The sequence below is a fragment of the Rhineura floridana genome, chromosome 1, assembly GCF_030035675.1.
Source record: "Rhineura floridana isolate rRhiFlo1 chromosome 1, rRhiFlo1.hap2, whole genome shotgun sequence".
Taxonomy (NCBI): Eukaryota; Metazoa; Chordata; class Lepidosauria; order Squamata; family Rhineuridae; genus Rhineura; species Rhineura floridana.
The window spans coordinates 182,400,833-182,417,250 of record NC_084480.1 but is presented as its reverse complement, the minus strand read 5'-3'; the positions used below and the strand labels follow the sequence as shown (position 1 = coordinate 182,417,250).

The window sequence follows — 16,418 nt, the reverse complement described above, 5'->3', positions numbered from 1 at the left end:
GCTGTTAACTGGTTAAGTATATATTGCTGCCTTTTATTGCCTTGATGTGACAAATGAAAACATACCCTTCTGAAAAGCGGCTTTCATTGGTGGAGGGAGAGGCAAGGAAATGGGGTGGTGGTAGAGCTGTCAGGATGAATTAATGGGGGTGAACTTGCCTTTTGCCCTGCGAAGCAAACCCCTTTGCGATTTTGCTGCTATTGCGTTTTCAAAACGGGGGGGGGCGCGGGAAGAGCGACTCAGCTACAGTAGAGTTCTGTTCCTTTTCTCTATTTTTTTCCTCTCGTCGCGAGGTATTTCGAAGCCTTTAACTCGGTTTACATAGAGCCTTCCCATCCACATCATCTCTTTGGTTTATTGCCGCATGTGTCAATGTATAAAAAGTAATGCGTCTTCCTTCATTTCTCCAAACGTTTCTGCGCCTTACGGAAGGGTTAAAGGGTTTTCGTACCTTAAGCTGTTTAGATGTGCGCCTGTAAGATGTAAAGTGTGAATGTGACAGACAAAATGTAAAGTATGGGAGTACATTCTTTAGAGAACCGGAGGGCCTGCGGCATTTGGTTGCCTCACCCCTCTGCAGTCCTTGGCAAATCCAGGATCTTTGCTTTGTAACGTGTGAAAAGGCCAGAGACTGCCAGGACTAACGCACTTTAAATGGGGATAGGTACAAAGTGATGAATTGATCTGAACTGAAAGCACTCCGTTTGAAAAAGGCGTGTTCTCAGAAGAAATGTTCTCGCCTCCTCCCCACCTAGTTAAACTCTTACAGTTCTCGGCTGAGTTCTGAGAAATCTCACCAGTTAGTCAAAACAGGAATGGCTTTTAGGATTTTACCTAAAAAATAACGCCAAGAACGATGAATCCTGGATTGTTGTCAAAGTAACATTCAACACATACACTCCCCCCCCCAAGTGAAACCCCAACCTACAAAGCACAGACCCGGGACGTTTCCCTTTAACCCGACTCTGATTATTCCGGGGGAGAAGGAAAGCAAGCCTGAAAGCATACTTATCCCTTGAGATTTAAAAAGTTCTGTAATTTTTAACTCTGCTAGTCACAGCGTTCCTCCTTGGAAGGCGGCTGCAAAATATATCCTCTGTAGCCTTACTTGAGAGTAAGCGTCACTGAATCCTTTGAACTCGGAGAGATTGGACTTCTGAGTAAACATGCACAGGATCGGTCTGCGCGTCCTACTGCAAAGCCGCGCTCCCCCTCCCCCTCCCCCTCCCCCTCCCCCTCCCCCTCACCCTTCCCCTCCCCCTCCCCTTCCCCCTCCCCCTCCCCTGCATTGCTCTTCCCGACAGAGTCATCCGATCAGGTAGATTTTACGACCTTGTTGCTTCTCCTCCAGTTGCAGCAAAGGCTAACATCGATTCCAGGTTCCTCAAAGAGGAGGCTGAGTGAAAAAAAAAATCTTGTTCTCCCTCGGGGGAAGGCAGAGGGGAGGGGAACGGGAGGTTTTTCCTCTACAGTCGCGTGCCCCGCTGAGGGAGGAGTTCTCTCGGCTGCGATCCGTTTTGCCGCTGTTTCTCTCCTCCCAGACACTAATTCTTTCTCTAGGAAGGGAGAAAGAAAGAACCCGATCAAGAAAAATGGGGGGGAGTGGAGGGGGGGTAGGGGATCGGAGAAGTGGGGTGCCTCTTCATCTACACCGAGCAGCCGGAAGCGTCTGCCCGGAGAAAAGGATGACATCCTAATGAAATCAACTCGGAATCCATTACACAAGAGGATTAGCTAATTACCAGATCAGAGAGACGGAAAGGAAAAATAAATAAATATGCCTTTAAGTAGCCGAAAGTAATTATAACCCCATTGTTGACGCTAACGATTAATAATTGATCGGATGTTCTACACAATGAAATGTCAGTTTATTCTCCTCTAAATGCACATATGGCTATTTCTTTTTAAGGAGCTGTGTGTCTGCGCTTGCGGGAGGAGGGGAGGTTCCTGTCAACAGGATCATAAACATTTTACTTGGCAATGCAAACTTGATTTCAAGCAAGAGTTTCCCAGTCTGGGTACCTCCTAGGGCAGGGAAAGAGTACCTGTTCTCTTCCAGATGTTGCTCGGCTAAATCTACCATCATCCCTGACCATTGGCCATCTTGGTTGGGGCTGACGGGAGCTGAAGTCCAACAACATCGCGCGGGCTGACTGGGCGCGTATCCCCTTTGTTTTAGCCCTTTATTATATACGCGCTTTATTTCATAGGAAAACAAGACCCAGAGCTCAGGTTTAGGCCGGAGGAGATAATTCGGTAACCTTACGCCCTCCCCAACCCAAACCCACATACTTTTTTTTTTTAAAAAAAGAGCTAAACTGCCATTTTCCATAGGAAACTCCTTTAAATCAGAAGAACACCTGAAGTTTGGTTTTTCTTTAATGCCGTTCCCCGGTTGATGTAAGCGAGGGGGAAACGCCTTTTCCAGGGAGGAGGTGGGAAGTGGATTGCAATGGTCCAACTGGCCACCCCGCGTAGCGAGTTGCAAGTAAAGGGCTGAGGAGAGGAGGGAGTAATTTGGGCCTCTTGAAAGAAGCAGGTAGTGAATGGCACACTTCCCCCCCTTTTGTTTTTATTAAAATATCTGCTATATATCGCCCCCAACGTCTCTGAATCCCCAAACGGGGCGATTCTCTTTCTGTTAGTTTCCTTGGCAAATCTCCCACAGATCTGAACAGAAGGTGAGGGTGCAGTTGTGTTAGTGAGAAGTCTGCCGCGTTGAGAGCAAGTTGGGGGAAGGAGGACGGCTAAGTCTTCCCTCCTCGTTAAGGGTTGCTGGCTGTCGGGCCCGTAGCCTTTCATCGCCGCCCCTCGCTCCTATACTTAAGCCGAAAAGAAGGAATGGGGCAAAATAATGACGCGCCCAGTAACGTGGCTAGACTTCAAAACGATGGCAAGCCCACGGCCTGCAAACTTCAAGACTGTCATTTGCTTCGAATTTCTACTGTGGGCGCGTGTGAGCGTTGTGTGTGTGGTTTCTTCAGTCCTCGAGCTCCATCAGATGCCGAGGTCTAACGTTGTTTCCAGATCCTTAACTTGCTTTGCTGTCCTTTATTTGTCTGCCATTCCCTTCCCCTCCTGTTTTCAGCTCGTGGTGATGGCGGTGAAGGGAAAGCACGATATCAATGCTTTATTCCCTCACCACACCACACCCGTTGCCACCCAAAATAAATGTCAGGGATTTTTGTTCTTGATCATTAAATACTTCGACACATTGCCGATCGATCGTTCTGTGTAGATACGTAACGTGACCTGTGCCTTTACTCGGAAATAAGTCCCACTGAGTGCAATGGGACCTATTCCCGGATAAGTGTACATAAGATTTCAGCCTTAATCTTTATTGTTAATAACCAGTAAAGCCTTGAGGTGTTAACTGGATTTCGGCTTCACTTTTCTGACGCCCGGTTATTAGCTGCGACGTTCAGTATATATTGGTTAAGGTCTTGTGCGTTCCCCTCTGTGCTCGGCTCAGGGCGGCCGAAGGGGACCGCTCCCCCTCCAGTTTAGGCATCCCTCACCCGCTCTGGGAGGTTGAGGCACGGCTGGAAAATAAAGAACCGGCCCCTAGTTAACCTCCTGCTGTTTCTCGCCTTGCAAGATGTTAGCAATGCCTCTTTTAAAATCCCCAGCGGTGCGATCCTCCAGCTTTTTAAGCCAATACCGTTGGCGTCTGCAAGTTGCACGGGAAAAGTCATTTCCGCGGAATGGGCACGATCCAGGCCAAGTACTTGTGCAGCCTGGTCCTGCGTGCATGTTTGACTAGGAAGTAAGTCTCGATGTGGCTTCTTCCCAAGGGAGTGTCCGTCGGTTTGCAGCCTTATAAACACACTCTCACCAGGAACAATGCCATAGGACTTAACGTCCGAGGAAGAGGCGCTCAAGATCAGCCTGCGAGTCCCATGGAACTGAATGGGACTGTCTGAGCCGCTCAATTTGTGGACGTCGGCAGTTTCCGTTTCCGCGCGAGCAGGACCAGATGCACCCGAGGCTCCCACGCGTGCTTGCTTCGCGGCTAGCGAGCTCTCGCTGGTTGTGGCTGTGACAGACAACGGGGTTAGCCCTGCCCCTGCAACCGGGAGTTTGCCTGCGGGAGCAATACCGCCTTTAAAACAAACAAACACATAAAACAAACCACGTTTGACCGCGGAAGAGAAAGGCCAGTGGGGCGGCGGCGGCGTTCAGCTCAGGCTTCTCCCTTCCTTCCCTTCGCGCGCCCTCTCCCCATCACCGGCACCACCAGCGCAGGCAAACAAAGGTGGAGCAAGTTCCTGCAGCAGCTTCCCAGAAACAACCTCTCTCTTATTGCGAGCGAGCAAATGTTGACATTTGAAGGCGGGAGGGAGGGGGGGAGGTTCGTCTCCCTCTTGCTGGAGAGCAACAAGCCCCGTTGGGCCCTTTCTCCGAGTCCTGGTGATGCGGTGGGGGTGGGAGGAACCTGCCACCTGACAGGCAAGCGTGTTTTCGCGAAGGCAAGCCTCACTCCGCTACGCGAAAGGCTACCTAGTTCCATGCAAGGCAACAAGCACAAACTGAAAGCTGGGAGAAGTTGGAAAGGCTGGCTGGGGGTGCAGGCGAGAGAATCGGGAGGTACAAGGCTTGCTGGGATTTTGAATCCCAACAGTATATTCAGCCTCTGCTGTAGGGCGACGGATTAGTATTATTATTAATGATAATAATTAACTAATAATAAGTAGCCTCTGCTGAAAAGGTTTTCAATATCCGCATTTACGTGACTCTGACTGTTTTTGTTAATCTTCATAGATTTGACAAAGCAAATTTTCTGCATAATAAAAGATCTTGCTGGAAGCTTTCCCGCACAAATTTCTATTTAAGAAGACTTGAGCAAGACCACGGGCGATCCAGCAGGCAAGCTTTCCGGCGCCAAGCTTCCACTGAAATGAATGGGGCATGCGCAAGATTATACTCATGTTCAGCCAATGAGAGCTTGGCATAAAATAACATCCCGCTCATTTATGCCTTTAATATCTACCATGAAATAGTTTCAGTTCATCTCAATAGGCCTTGCGCAGGAGAACTTCCCGATGGATGCACCTTAAATTACTGTGAAGAAGCAAGGGGGTAGGAAGGGCGTCCAAAGCTAAAGTAATTCTCTCTCTCTCTCTCTCTCTCTCTCTGGTGTGTGTGTATGTGTGAAGTAGATTATACCAAAACCATTGAATCGGACAGGCAAAGAGGGAAATGTTTCAAAGCCAGCTGCCCAAAGTCTTTCCACTTTGCCTTCCAGAAAAAAATCACAGGTCTAAATTCTAGCAAAGGGTAAGTAAATTACAGAAATCTTAGATAATTCTTTGGGCGTATAAACATCAAAGGAGAGTCGTTAATCTTCCTAATCTCTGTCACATAATATATATTCACAAAATATATATTCACAGAATATATATCTCCAACTGAAATGTACATGTTATCTAGTAGAGAACCTGGGATATAACAAGGTGGAGAGGGAGAGAGAGAGAGAGAGAGAGAGAGAGAATCCAAGATGTGGGGGAGGAAGCTGCTATTCAAAGGTCACCATGAAAGTGTATTTGGGGGGTAATATTACAGTTTTCTCTGTTAGAATAATTTGACAGATATGATGGAATTGTGTCTCTATTGTCCATCTGCCCAAAGGAACAACACTCTTTAAAGGAGCTTTTAGCCTGGAAAAAATATATATCACATATAAAAATGACAGAGTAGAATTTAAATATGACATTATATTAAACCCACAAGACACAATTAGAAAGAAATCTATTTTACCATCATTATCAAGCTGCACACACAAATTCCATGGTTTCTATTTAAAGTCTTTTGCAATCAGAGACAAATATTAGTATGGTGCTTACAGCACAATTCACTGGGAAATTCTCCTGCACTTACCCCTTCGAAATGAACAGGAGATGGGCAAGGATATTACAAGTAAACCTACTTGAAAAGAATAGGAGACTCCATGCACTTGAGCAGCTCCTGTTTGTTTCAAGTGAGGCTTGCACAGGAGAATTTCCCACTGGGCTGATCCTGTTAACGTTCTGCATGGAAAAATGTGAAATGTCGTCTAAAAGATTCCATAGGTGGGAAGAAATACATTTTTAAAATGGGGGAGGGGTGAAACACAGATTTGGTATACAACCTATCGATAAATGTTGCTGTTCTTCCTAATTATTGAGTTTAACATGTATATATTGCTGTAAAGAACGAGAAACATCCATGGGTTGGAATGTAATATTACACCGACTTGGAAACAGTCCTGGGGAGTGGGGGCTGAATCGCTCAAACGAATGGGTCCAATTATTGCTGGCCCAACATTCAAACACATCCTAAACATTTTACGGTGAAATCAGTTTAACTTGTATCAGTGAGAACTTCAGTTTAGGATAGTTGCTTAGAATATGCATCCATTATTGTTATTAAAAAGTTGACATCCCCTCCTCCAGGCATCTGCTAACTTGCCCAAGAGACCTGTCTTTTCGTTAGCCTACTCTGTGTACTGAGGGGAAATGATGATCATGTTTATGGTAATAATAAGAGGCAAATGCATTTTGGTAACAACATAAACTGTAGCTAACCTTCCTGTAATTACACAACACATCCATGTCTGTGTGCATGCGCACGGGCACACACACAACTCTTTATCCAGTTAACATTCCCCAGGCTGAAGCCTGAAGTATCTAAGATCACTTTCAAATGCCCTTTCTAACAAGCCCCTGAGCAAGAGGCCACTAATTTTCAGTGAACAAAAAGCCACTGGAGAGAGCCCCGTTTGTCAATATCAACTGGTCCAGCAATTTCCCATCTTCAGACACATTGGCCTATCTGAGCTGGCAGATGTTTAGACAAGATTTTATAAATTGTTCAATATCAGCCGGTAATGAACCCCAACTGACCATTCCAAAGCAGCTAAAAGCATCCAGGATCTCCCCTGCTGGGATCTAATAATGCTCTCACGCTGGAACATTATTAATCATGGAATAAAATAGATGAGCCTCTTGAAAAATAAGTGTATGATTGATTAAAGGGCAATCTAAGAAGCTATTATTCTTGTTTCATAACCGTAAGTTATATTCACTCAATTTATCTTTGGGGGAGAAAATAAATGATTGTTTGTCTCTTTATTGAAATTATATTATTTGGGAATTCTCATTATTTCTGGGGGGCGTGGAAATTGAAGTAATAGTTTTGCTATTTTTTTTAACCTAATGTGGATCTCTTAGGTGATTGCCATATTATAGATTGCTTTTTTAAAGTGGTTCGCTAATACAACATTTTGAATTAAGAATATTAGCACTAGATACAAAGGATGTACATTAATAATCTTTAAAATGTAAGTTGTATACAGCCCATTTGAACAGATTATCTCTGAAGGTTTTTATTGTCCTACCACATATATATATTCAAAAGGTTTAATTAGCCACATTGCTAAATATATATTTGAAAGATTAAAAAAGTTACCTTAGGCAACTGTCACAGTCATATTTTATAAATTGTCATAAATTGCAAAAAATATAAATACTGAAAATGAACAAAAAAGCCACCACCTTGTTGTAGACTAATCTGTTTTTATTTACAATTAAAGATATAAATTAGTAAAGAATTCTCATTAAACAACGAGGGATTGTATAACCATCAATGTCTCAAATAAAAACCAGGCATAATTTATTTACAAAAGAGTTGAGATTCCATTGCAATACAACTTGCATAAATTACTAGCTCTTATATCATTACAAAAATAAATATCAAATTTGTTTCCACTCTGTAAGTACTGAATTCTTCAGTCATTGTTTCTTTAATTAATCACTACTGTATGTATCTTTTACAAAGAGTTTGTACAATAAATCCTATCACACCTACAGAATATAGATAGATATATACCGTGGCAATGAACTGATCAATTCGAGATATCCTGAGAAAAAACAGACTTGCTTTCTTTCTTTTTAGAAGTCACATATACATTGGGGGGAAACTAGACTATACCAGCAAACTCACATAATGTCCAACAAAATTCTGGTTTAACAATTAGAGAGTGTCTGTAGATTTAATAGTGCTCTGTCGTCTTCATTTATACAGTGGCACAAGACGTGATCCGGATTTAGAATTTTGTTAGAAATATAGAGATAGATAGATTAGCTTGGGGAGTGATGATGGCTTGTTGACTTTTCTCAAAGCAATTGTGACACCTACCTGTGGACCAAGGAAAACACCAGATCATCCACAATCTTTCATTTACATGTGGAGTGTTAAAGATCGAAGACAAACTAAAACCCTTTTTTCCCAGCATAGAAAGATTAGGCTTGGGGTTTTGTGTTTGTTTGTTTAAGGAGTGGGAAATAGTTGGTCACAAGATTTTGCTTAATCCAAACTATAGCAGCTATTTGGAAATAAATGGAGAAACAGAGGCAACTCATACAGACACTATATGTTCTCCTTGGAAGCCAGCCATGATTCATCTCATTGTCCTTCTCTGCTGTTTGAAATGTATATAAGCATACCAAATAAAATAACTTATTATTTTGATTCACAATTATTAGAACTGCGTGTTTGTATAGATATGTTAAGGTACATGGGAGCAGGAAAATCTTCCGTTCACTACCCAATGTAATGAATCGGTGCAACCATGTCCTTTTTTTGTTATACTTATATACATTTCAGACAGTGCAGAGGAACAATGAGATGAATTCTGGCTGGCTTCCAAAAAGAACACAGAACTGTTCCCCCATGTATTTCAATGGGGTCCCGTCTAGAAAAACATCCCAGTCTATTGCAAGCTTAATTTGCAAAGAATAACTTGGTAAAATGATAAAATACTGCAACGTACATATTCATTAAAAACACGTGATTTAAAAAAAGAGTCAGTGGGGAGGATGTGTGAAACAACTGATCGGATTTTTCAAAAAACAAAGAAGGGTGAAAACGCAATAGGCTTTTCTTTGTAATCATTCTCTTTGGTAATGGAGCAAGAAATTAACATTAAGCAAATTTGCAGGCTGGGCAATATGTTTTAGGAGTCGATGCCAAATGGTCCTCCTAAGAGGTGTAACAATAAAAAAAGGGGGGGGAACCAGGTCTCACTTACTTGCCTGGCTGCTGTGTGACTGCACTTCTATAGGTATGGTTGTACTCCTACTGTGCACACTTCAGTGGGGTCTGTCAAAATAGAAGCGTCAGTTAGTCACAGGACACAGCTGGCTAACTAGATTATACACTCTGGGCACGGCCTAGCTCCCTCTTGCAGAAAACCCCAGCTCAGTCCTTGGAAGGCATTTCCCTGAGCTGGCATTTCTCAGCTAATATGGTATGATAACTTGTAATGTCATCTTAGAACAATAATATAACTTTGAATGAGACAGACAATTAAGGTTGCAATCATAAATGCATTTATTTCACAGTAAGTCCCATTTAACTCAGTGGGGTTTACTTCTAAGCAAACATACTCAGGAACAAGCTGTCAAGCTTCTGTTTGCTTTGGATTGGTTAAGGAAGCTGTACCTTTTTATTTATTTTGTCTGTCTCCAAAAACTGAAACTTTTCTTCCCTGTTTGGGTATATTACCAAAACAATGTTCTGTTTCTATATTTATACCTTTTTGCCCTCTGAACAACAAAAACTGTGATTCAACTTTCTACAGATAGTTTCATATCCCTTTTAGGTAAATTTTAAGGATTTAGGCTTTTTGTGTTTGGTTTGTGTGTGTGTGTGTGATTTTTAGATACATTTTAATTCCATGGAACTATTTGTTTACATTAAGTTCCTAATCACATTATTTGAAAATAAATCTCATTGTTTTCAGTTAAATGTTCTTCCTAAAGAGGCCTAATTAAGGCCACACATTTGGGCTTCAATCCTGCACACAGGAACTGCTTTAAAATAAAAGACAGCAGTAGCGGCAACAATAATAACATTGACCTCTATGGAATTTCAAGCAGAAGAACTGCACACTGCATAGGAGTCTCAAAAAACAGTTTTATACGCTTGGATTACTGGACTGTCAGATTCGAATGTCTCCTTCTCTCCTCTAGCACGCATCATTGCTTTAAATGGGTGAATCACTCCTGTGAGTCTGGTCGGGTGTGGGATCTCCCGCCCTCCCCATAGGTAACTAAATTCATGCCCCCCCTTTCCTTAGTAGAAAAACTAGCGGGGATCCACCTACCTTTTTTGGAGTCTGAGTTGGAGGACTTGTAATGCTGTTCTAGGTGGCTAGCGATGGCTTTCAAAGAGCTCTCCGAGTCTTGCTTGTGAACCGAGCTGCCCCCACCGCTACTTAAGACTGTCTGACTTAGTCCCTCGCTGGATGCCACCGTGGCCGAGTTGTACCTCAGGATGCCCTGACCCTGGAGGGCGTTGAAGTTCCCATAGTTTGTGTAATTGCTATAAAAAGGCGACGTATAATAAATATGCCTCCCCAGAAGAGAGGATGGCGAGTAGGCAGCATTGTGCGGGGTGGAAGAGGGCGGGACCGAGGGCTGACAGCCCTGGCCTAGGTTGTGGTGGTGGTGGTGGTGGTGGTGGTGGTGGTGAGGATGTTTAAGGTCCGAGGTGGCAATTTCCGCCAGCGACCAGAGCTTAGGCTTGCTGGCCTGCGTGGTCTGCGAAGCTGCCGGCGGGGCCATCCGGGCGTCCAAAGCGGCTTTGTTTGCGTTCCTGGAGGAGTCCTCCCCATGGGGGTGACCCAGAAGAGGGGCTTCCACCCCGGTGAGAGGAGACGAGGTGACGGGCTTAGCGGGGAGGACTCTGTCCGCCCCGTCGTCGTCGTCATCATCATCGTCCTCCTCTTCAACGTCGTCCTCTTCCTCCTCTTCGATCTCCTCGTATTTGTCCTTGCACTCGGAGCCTGACTCGCAGAGCGGGTCGCCAGCCCCACAAGGGGCCTTCTCGCCGTCAGATTCGGCCGAGCAGGAGTGGTCTGTGAGCGAGTCCACCTGCAAGCTGATCCCTGCAGCAGAAAACCAGGGGAACCGTCAAGGAACCCAGGCAGCAGGAGAGACCAGTACCCTCCAACTCAAAAGCCTCTGGCTCCCACCTCCCACCACCACCGCAAAGAAAGAAACAGGCTGCGAGCCGAAGGCCTTTGATCTCCGATTAACATTCCATCGCAGGCACACACCCCACACTCGGCAGTCCTCAAGGGATTCCCTCCCTCGGGGACCTGCAAGCTCTCCTCGAATCCGTAGGGCTATGCCTCGCCTTAACGTCACGAGAGACGAATCGCAGGGCCAGGCCGCCAATGCAGACCCCTGCTTAAACTCGTGCAATGGCCTTCAACCTTCTCTCCCCACGTCATTTATTATTAATCATAAAGGCCTTCTTTCCAGGATTGTTGTAAGGGTTCCTCAGAGTGTCCCTAAAGCTCTCTGAAGGCTTGCAATTTATTATTATTTATTATCTCTGCTTATTTGGAAGGGGATATCTACAGCGGTTAACCTGACCTTTCCAGTGACAAGTAAGTACCTTACACGGAAAAAAGTTTCACTCAAATCCGTGGCGCTTACTTCCAAATGGCTGCGTTCCTCCTCTGGGTTTCTTTAAATAGAAAGTCCAGAGTCCCTGGGGATGAATATATAATCTTCAGGCTGGAATCCCACACACACTTACCTTCGAGTAAGCCCCACTCAACTCCGAGGTAAACCTGCATAGGATTGGGCTGCAAGGCTCCATCCCAGCCCATTTGCCTCCCTGCCCCGCGGTACCAGCCTGTTCCTCTCTCACCTTCATCTTCTGCCGACGTTTCATTGCTGTCCCGCACTTTGTCCGACGACGTCTCTTCTTTTCCCCGGATGCTGCCGCCGTCCCCTTCTAGGTCCTCGTCTTCGTCTTCGCTCTTGTTGCGGGGCGCCCAGGTCATCTTGTTCTCCTTCTTGAGCCTCCTCCTGGCGTTGGCGAACCAGGTGGAGACCTGCGTGAGGGTCATCTTGGTGATGATGGCCAACATGATCTTCTCCCCCTTGGTCGGGTAGGGGTTCTTGCGGTGTTCCTGCAGCCAGGCCTTCAGCGTGGCGGTGGCGTCTCGCGTGGCGTTCTTCCGATAAGCGGGGTCGTTCAGCTGATAGGGGTAGGCTGGGCTGCCGTAGGGGTGGTAGCTGATGGCCCCACTCATGCCTGTTGTGTGGGCATCGTAAGGAGAGCCCTGCCAAGCAGAAAAGCAAGGGCGTTAGCCATTTATTAGAGCTGGTAGTTATTAGCCAGAAGTCAATGCAACAGTAGCGATGATTAAATTGTACACTGTTCACGAAGATAATTATTCTAGCGTATGATATATTATTTCTTTATTGTTGTGCCGACCACTCCAACATTATTTTTAAAAAAAGATATCCGGAGGGCATCAGAATCCCTTTCCCTTCTTCTCACTGTAAACTGCTGACGTTTCCATCTTCGTTTCGGTTTATTGTAATTCAACGCTGGCATCTTTATTTCCCCCTTCCGAAGGCCCTACAGGTACCTTTAAAAAATAATCTCTTTCTACTTTTGCTCTCCCCTACCTCCTCCACACATGATTGCAACGATATCTCCTCTCTCGCTATATAAGAAAAGAGGGAGGGAGCAGGAGAGACACAGCGACAACAAAGCCCCCCACTTAGCAATTCACTTCGCTAATGCATTGCAAATCCAATTTGCAAACCAGAAGATATGCACCGTTTCGAATTGGTCAAATGCGATATAATTAGTATTTTAATTTGCCCTTTAAACGTTTAAATTGCGCTGATTTAAAGTCTGCACAATACGAGGGTGTGAAGAGAGGGAGAGAAGGAAAAAAATTAGTTGAGCCAACTTGATAACTTTCAGAGTCGGTCAGGGTAACGAAGCTAAACACGGCGCTTCAAATGTACCTAATGTTCTTAAATAGCCCACGAACAATGAGGCTTGGCAACTCGCGACTGCTTTTCTTCTGCCACAAGAAAGTCAAACAGAGGAGCGTTTGAGATCGGCTCACATTATCCTAAATAAAGATCACCAGGCCGGGAGAAAAGGTGGTGGGGGGGAGACTACTCCAGCCAAAGGCGCTCGATCTGATATCTCTTGTGTAGTGAAACAAAACGAACCCTTTGCCCCACTTTCCCAGGACCGATTGGCTCTGCTAGTTTTAATCCTTCATCGGTTTGCAATAGCTACAAAATACGCCCGATCGCCAGCACAAACATGCTTTGAAGCAAGGGCGAGGAGGTGGAAATCCGTCCAAAGCTGCGTCTAAGAGCAACCCCCCCTCCCCAATAAAAAACACCTTTAATCGAGTTTCAGCTTGGACTCCTTTAAATCGGCAGAAAGTCCCCACTTTAAATCAAACGGTAAGGGATAAAAATGAAAGGAGAGCAGAGCGGAGATAGAGAGGAGAAGAAGTGAGAGGGAAAGTCAGAAAATCAAAAGAAAGAGCGAGGAAAAGCGAATCGGAGAAGGGGAAAAGAGAAACGGGAGGAAGATTTTTTTTTAAAAAAAAGGAGAGCCAGGAAAGTGAAGAACGAGGAGGGGGAGAAATGATGAGAGGGATAAAGAAGCAAAGCGATGGGAGAGAGGGTGACTAGAAGGAGAAGAGCTTCAGCCTGTGTGCCTAACGCGGGTTGCCCAGTATGTTGGGCGGGTTGTATTCACACGACCCCCCAGCCTAGCCCAGGCAGCCTCGGAGGCGCGATGGGGGGAGCGATGGATGATGATAAGGAGGAGGATGAAGAAGATGGAAGAGGAGGCGGATGGTTGGCGCCGAGGCGGGTAGTTCGCTCGCTCGTCAGTTACCCACCATGTAGGAGGGGAATCCCGTGGCCGGGTCTGTGGAGTACTGGAGCGGGCTGCTGAAGCCGGTGGCTGCCGCTTGGGCAGTGAACGCCGCGGATCCGGGATAGGGGCTGAACGCCGAGCCCGAAGACGACCTGGCCAGCTCTTCGCTCCTGGGCGCCGCCAGCGCCGACGCCCCGTAAGCCGGGCAAGAGTAGAGCGCCAGTGAGCCCGGGGGTTGGTAGAGGTAGCCCTGAGGGTAGGACATGGCTGGCCCACTGGCCGCGAGCGAGCGAGCGAGCGGGCGGGCGGGCAAGAGAAACGGCTGGAGGAGGAGCGGAGGAGGGGGCCTGGACTGAACCGAGCAGAGAGGCGGACGGCTGGCGCTTCAGCGACTGGCGCTGCTGCTGCTGGTCGCTCCAGCCGCCGAGCAGCTCACAGCGTCCCCTCCATAGGCAGGAGGAGCTCGAGCCAAAAGGAGGGCTTGGCGCGAGGCTGAAGGGGAGCCGCTCGCTCTTCCTGGGCGCGCGCGGGGGCGCGCTTTCTCGCGCTCTCTCTCGCGCTCCTTTCCCACGCAGAAGTCACCCGCTGCTGCAGGAAGAGGAGGTGGTGGTGGGCATCTGGGCAAGAGGAGCGAGCGGGAAGACGGAGGAGGAGGAGGAGGAGGAGGAGTCTTCCCGAACCCGGGCAGGGTGCAGGCAACAAATAAAAGGGAGCGGGAGGAAAAAACAGCCTCGGCCAGGCAAGCGGCCGCGGCTGGCCCCGTCTCTCCCTCCTTCCCGAGCTCCTGGCCCTCCAGCGAGACAAGGCAAGCTTCCCCCACAGCGCCCGCGACTAGTCTTGGATTTTGGAGCGGGCATAGGAGTCTGCGAGGCGAGGAGTTTGTGCGGAAAGGGGTTTCGGAGGGACATTGGCAAGGCGAGCTGTCCGTCACGGCAGCTCATCTGCATATGCGGGAGGACACGCCCCTCGCCAGGCTTCCCAGATGGAGCGAAAGAAGGAAGGAAGAACTTGGGCGGGACTCTCCGAAAGCAAAATAAAATTAAATAAAATCTTCCCCGCCCACCCCCCCCACCCCCGGCGCCTGAAGACAAGAGGAGAGAGCGCGCGAGGCTTGAGGCCCAGGAATGATACGCAGCGGCAGCAACTGAAGAAGCTGGCCAGACGCCGAGCCACGAAATGCATTCTTGTCGTCGTCTTCTCTCCACCTCCTCACTTTCCCCCACCCGCGGCCCGCCCTGGAGGTTATATAGAGTCACGTAGTCACATAGCTGTCTATAGGGGAGGCAGACTGCGGGGGTGTGTGGAGAGGGAGGCCGCTAGGGTTAAGGCATTCCTCATTGGCACGAGGCCGGTGCAATGACAACTGACATGTGTCTTCCCATTTCGGACTAGCCCAGACCCGGACGGAGGCCTCTAAAGGCTGGAAGGAACTTCCGCTTCACATCTTATATGAAGAAAGAAAGCTGCGATCCTATGCCCAGGAAAAGAAACCCCCCCCACACTCGAAAGGCTTAGATTCCGAGGATAGGTGTAGGATAGGTCAGAGGGAAAGGAACTATTCGGGAAGCAGTTTGTAGCCTGCGATCCTAAAAATCGGCAACCTGGTTATGCGGAAAAGAAATCCTGGATTATTCAGTGGAAGGCGCTCCCACATTAATTGTTGGTAGGATCGCGGCGTTAAGTGGAACAGAATCCCACTTAAACGGGCGTAGGGTCAGACTACGTTTTCCTCTGGAATGCAGGGGAACGCATTTAGGATCGGGTTGCAAAGGTAGTTGTAGACATGATAATAGCAACAGAAGCACCGCCTGGGACAAGAGATGCCAATACACGATGGCTTGTTGCCAGGGCAAAGGACAAAGTTGGAGTAATCGCATTTGCAGGTCACAGCTTTTTTCCCTCCTTCCAGTGGAGACAAGAAGGATTGTGCCATTAATTTATCTACCACGTACCATCAAAGTAACTTTTAATTGTATATTAATCGGTTGCTAAAACATCACCCCTGGTGCATTTTTGGCCAGCCCCCTCCCTTTTTAGGACCCTCACACTTTTAAGTGAAGGATGAAAGCCATCGAAGTCTATGGAAAGGACAAATAGCGAATGAACCCTCACCCCGGGGTCCGGATCTTCCTATCCAAAGGTTATTTATTAAATTAGGGCGGGGGTCTTCACAATTCTTCCTGGTGAGCTCTCTGAGAAATACAGTCCACTGTCTAGATGCCATTGCTACCCACACCCTAAGGGTGTAAGCAATGGCCCTGCGCCCCATGCGCTAGTCTAAAGGCCTTGCTACATGTGTTCTATTACACTTGACCAATCGCTCCAAAACTCCCTTCTCTCCCTCCCCCATTAGGATTTAGGGGCCATGCTCGCAAGGCATTAACCAGAGCTGTGGTCTGTCAAGTAACAATGCTAATCGCATCCGTTCATGATTCTGGGCAGGCAAAACATAAGCATCTGGATTGTCTCTGTGCATATCAGCCACATTGATGCACTACTGTCCAGAAGAAGATCGAATTTCCTGGTCGAATCCGTTTTAAAGCCACAATTTGCTATCATCTGGCAGATGGGAGAAAGGGTCTAAGAGGGATGGAGTTCCTCTTCAGCAGAAAGAGGAAGGAGAAGGGGAATTAGAAGGCTCTCGCGGATGCCTAGACAGTTATAGCTTAGTACGAACTGAATCCACGCTCTTCTGGAGTGTAGGGTAGCGGCTATGGTCC

The 16,418-nt window shown here is 47.0% G+C and overlaps 1 protein-coding gene across 3 annotated transcripts; it reads right to left on the bottom strand.

The window, feature by feature from the left end:
* Positions 1 to 60: 60 nt before the first annotated feature.
* IRX2 (iroquois homeobox 2) lies at positions 61 to 14,668 on the bottom strand. Of its 3 annotated transcripts, XR_009758334.1 has the most exons (6): positions 13,721 to 14,668; positions 11,701 to 12,118; positions 10,145 to 10,927; positions 9,068 to 9,138; positions 1,333 to 1,556; positions 61 to 473 (listed from the first exon to the last, which is right to left on the bottom strand). XR_009758334.1 is itself a non-coding variant. In XM_061588473.1 (5 exons), exons 1-4 carry the CDS (start codon positions 13,961 to 13,963, stop codon positions 9,095 to 9,097), a joined length of 1,488 nt encoding a protein of 495 aa, XP_061444457.1. In that variant the 5' UTR covers positions 13,964 to 14,668; the 3' UTR covers positions 7,610 to 8,175; positions 9,068 to 9,094. The 3 variants fall into 3 exon arrangements, 2 of the variants coding, with proteins under 2 accessions (XP_061444457.1, XP_061444447.1); XM_061588473.1 differs by lacking the exons at positions 61 to 473; positions 1,333 to 1,556 and adding an exon at positions 7,610 to 8,175; XM_061588463.1 differs by lacking the exons at positions 61 to 473; positions 1,333 to 1,556 and having other exon boundaries at positions 7,610 to 9,138.
* Between the last annotated feature and the right edge of the window lie 1,750 nt (positions 14,669 to 16,418).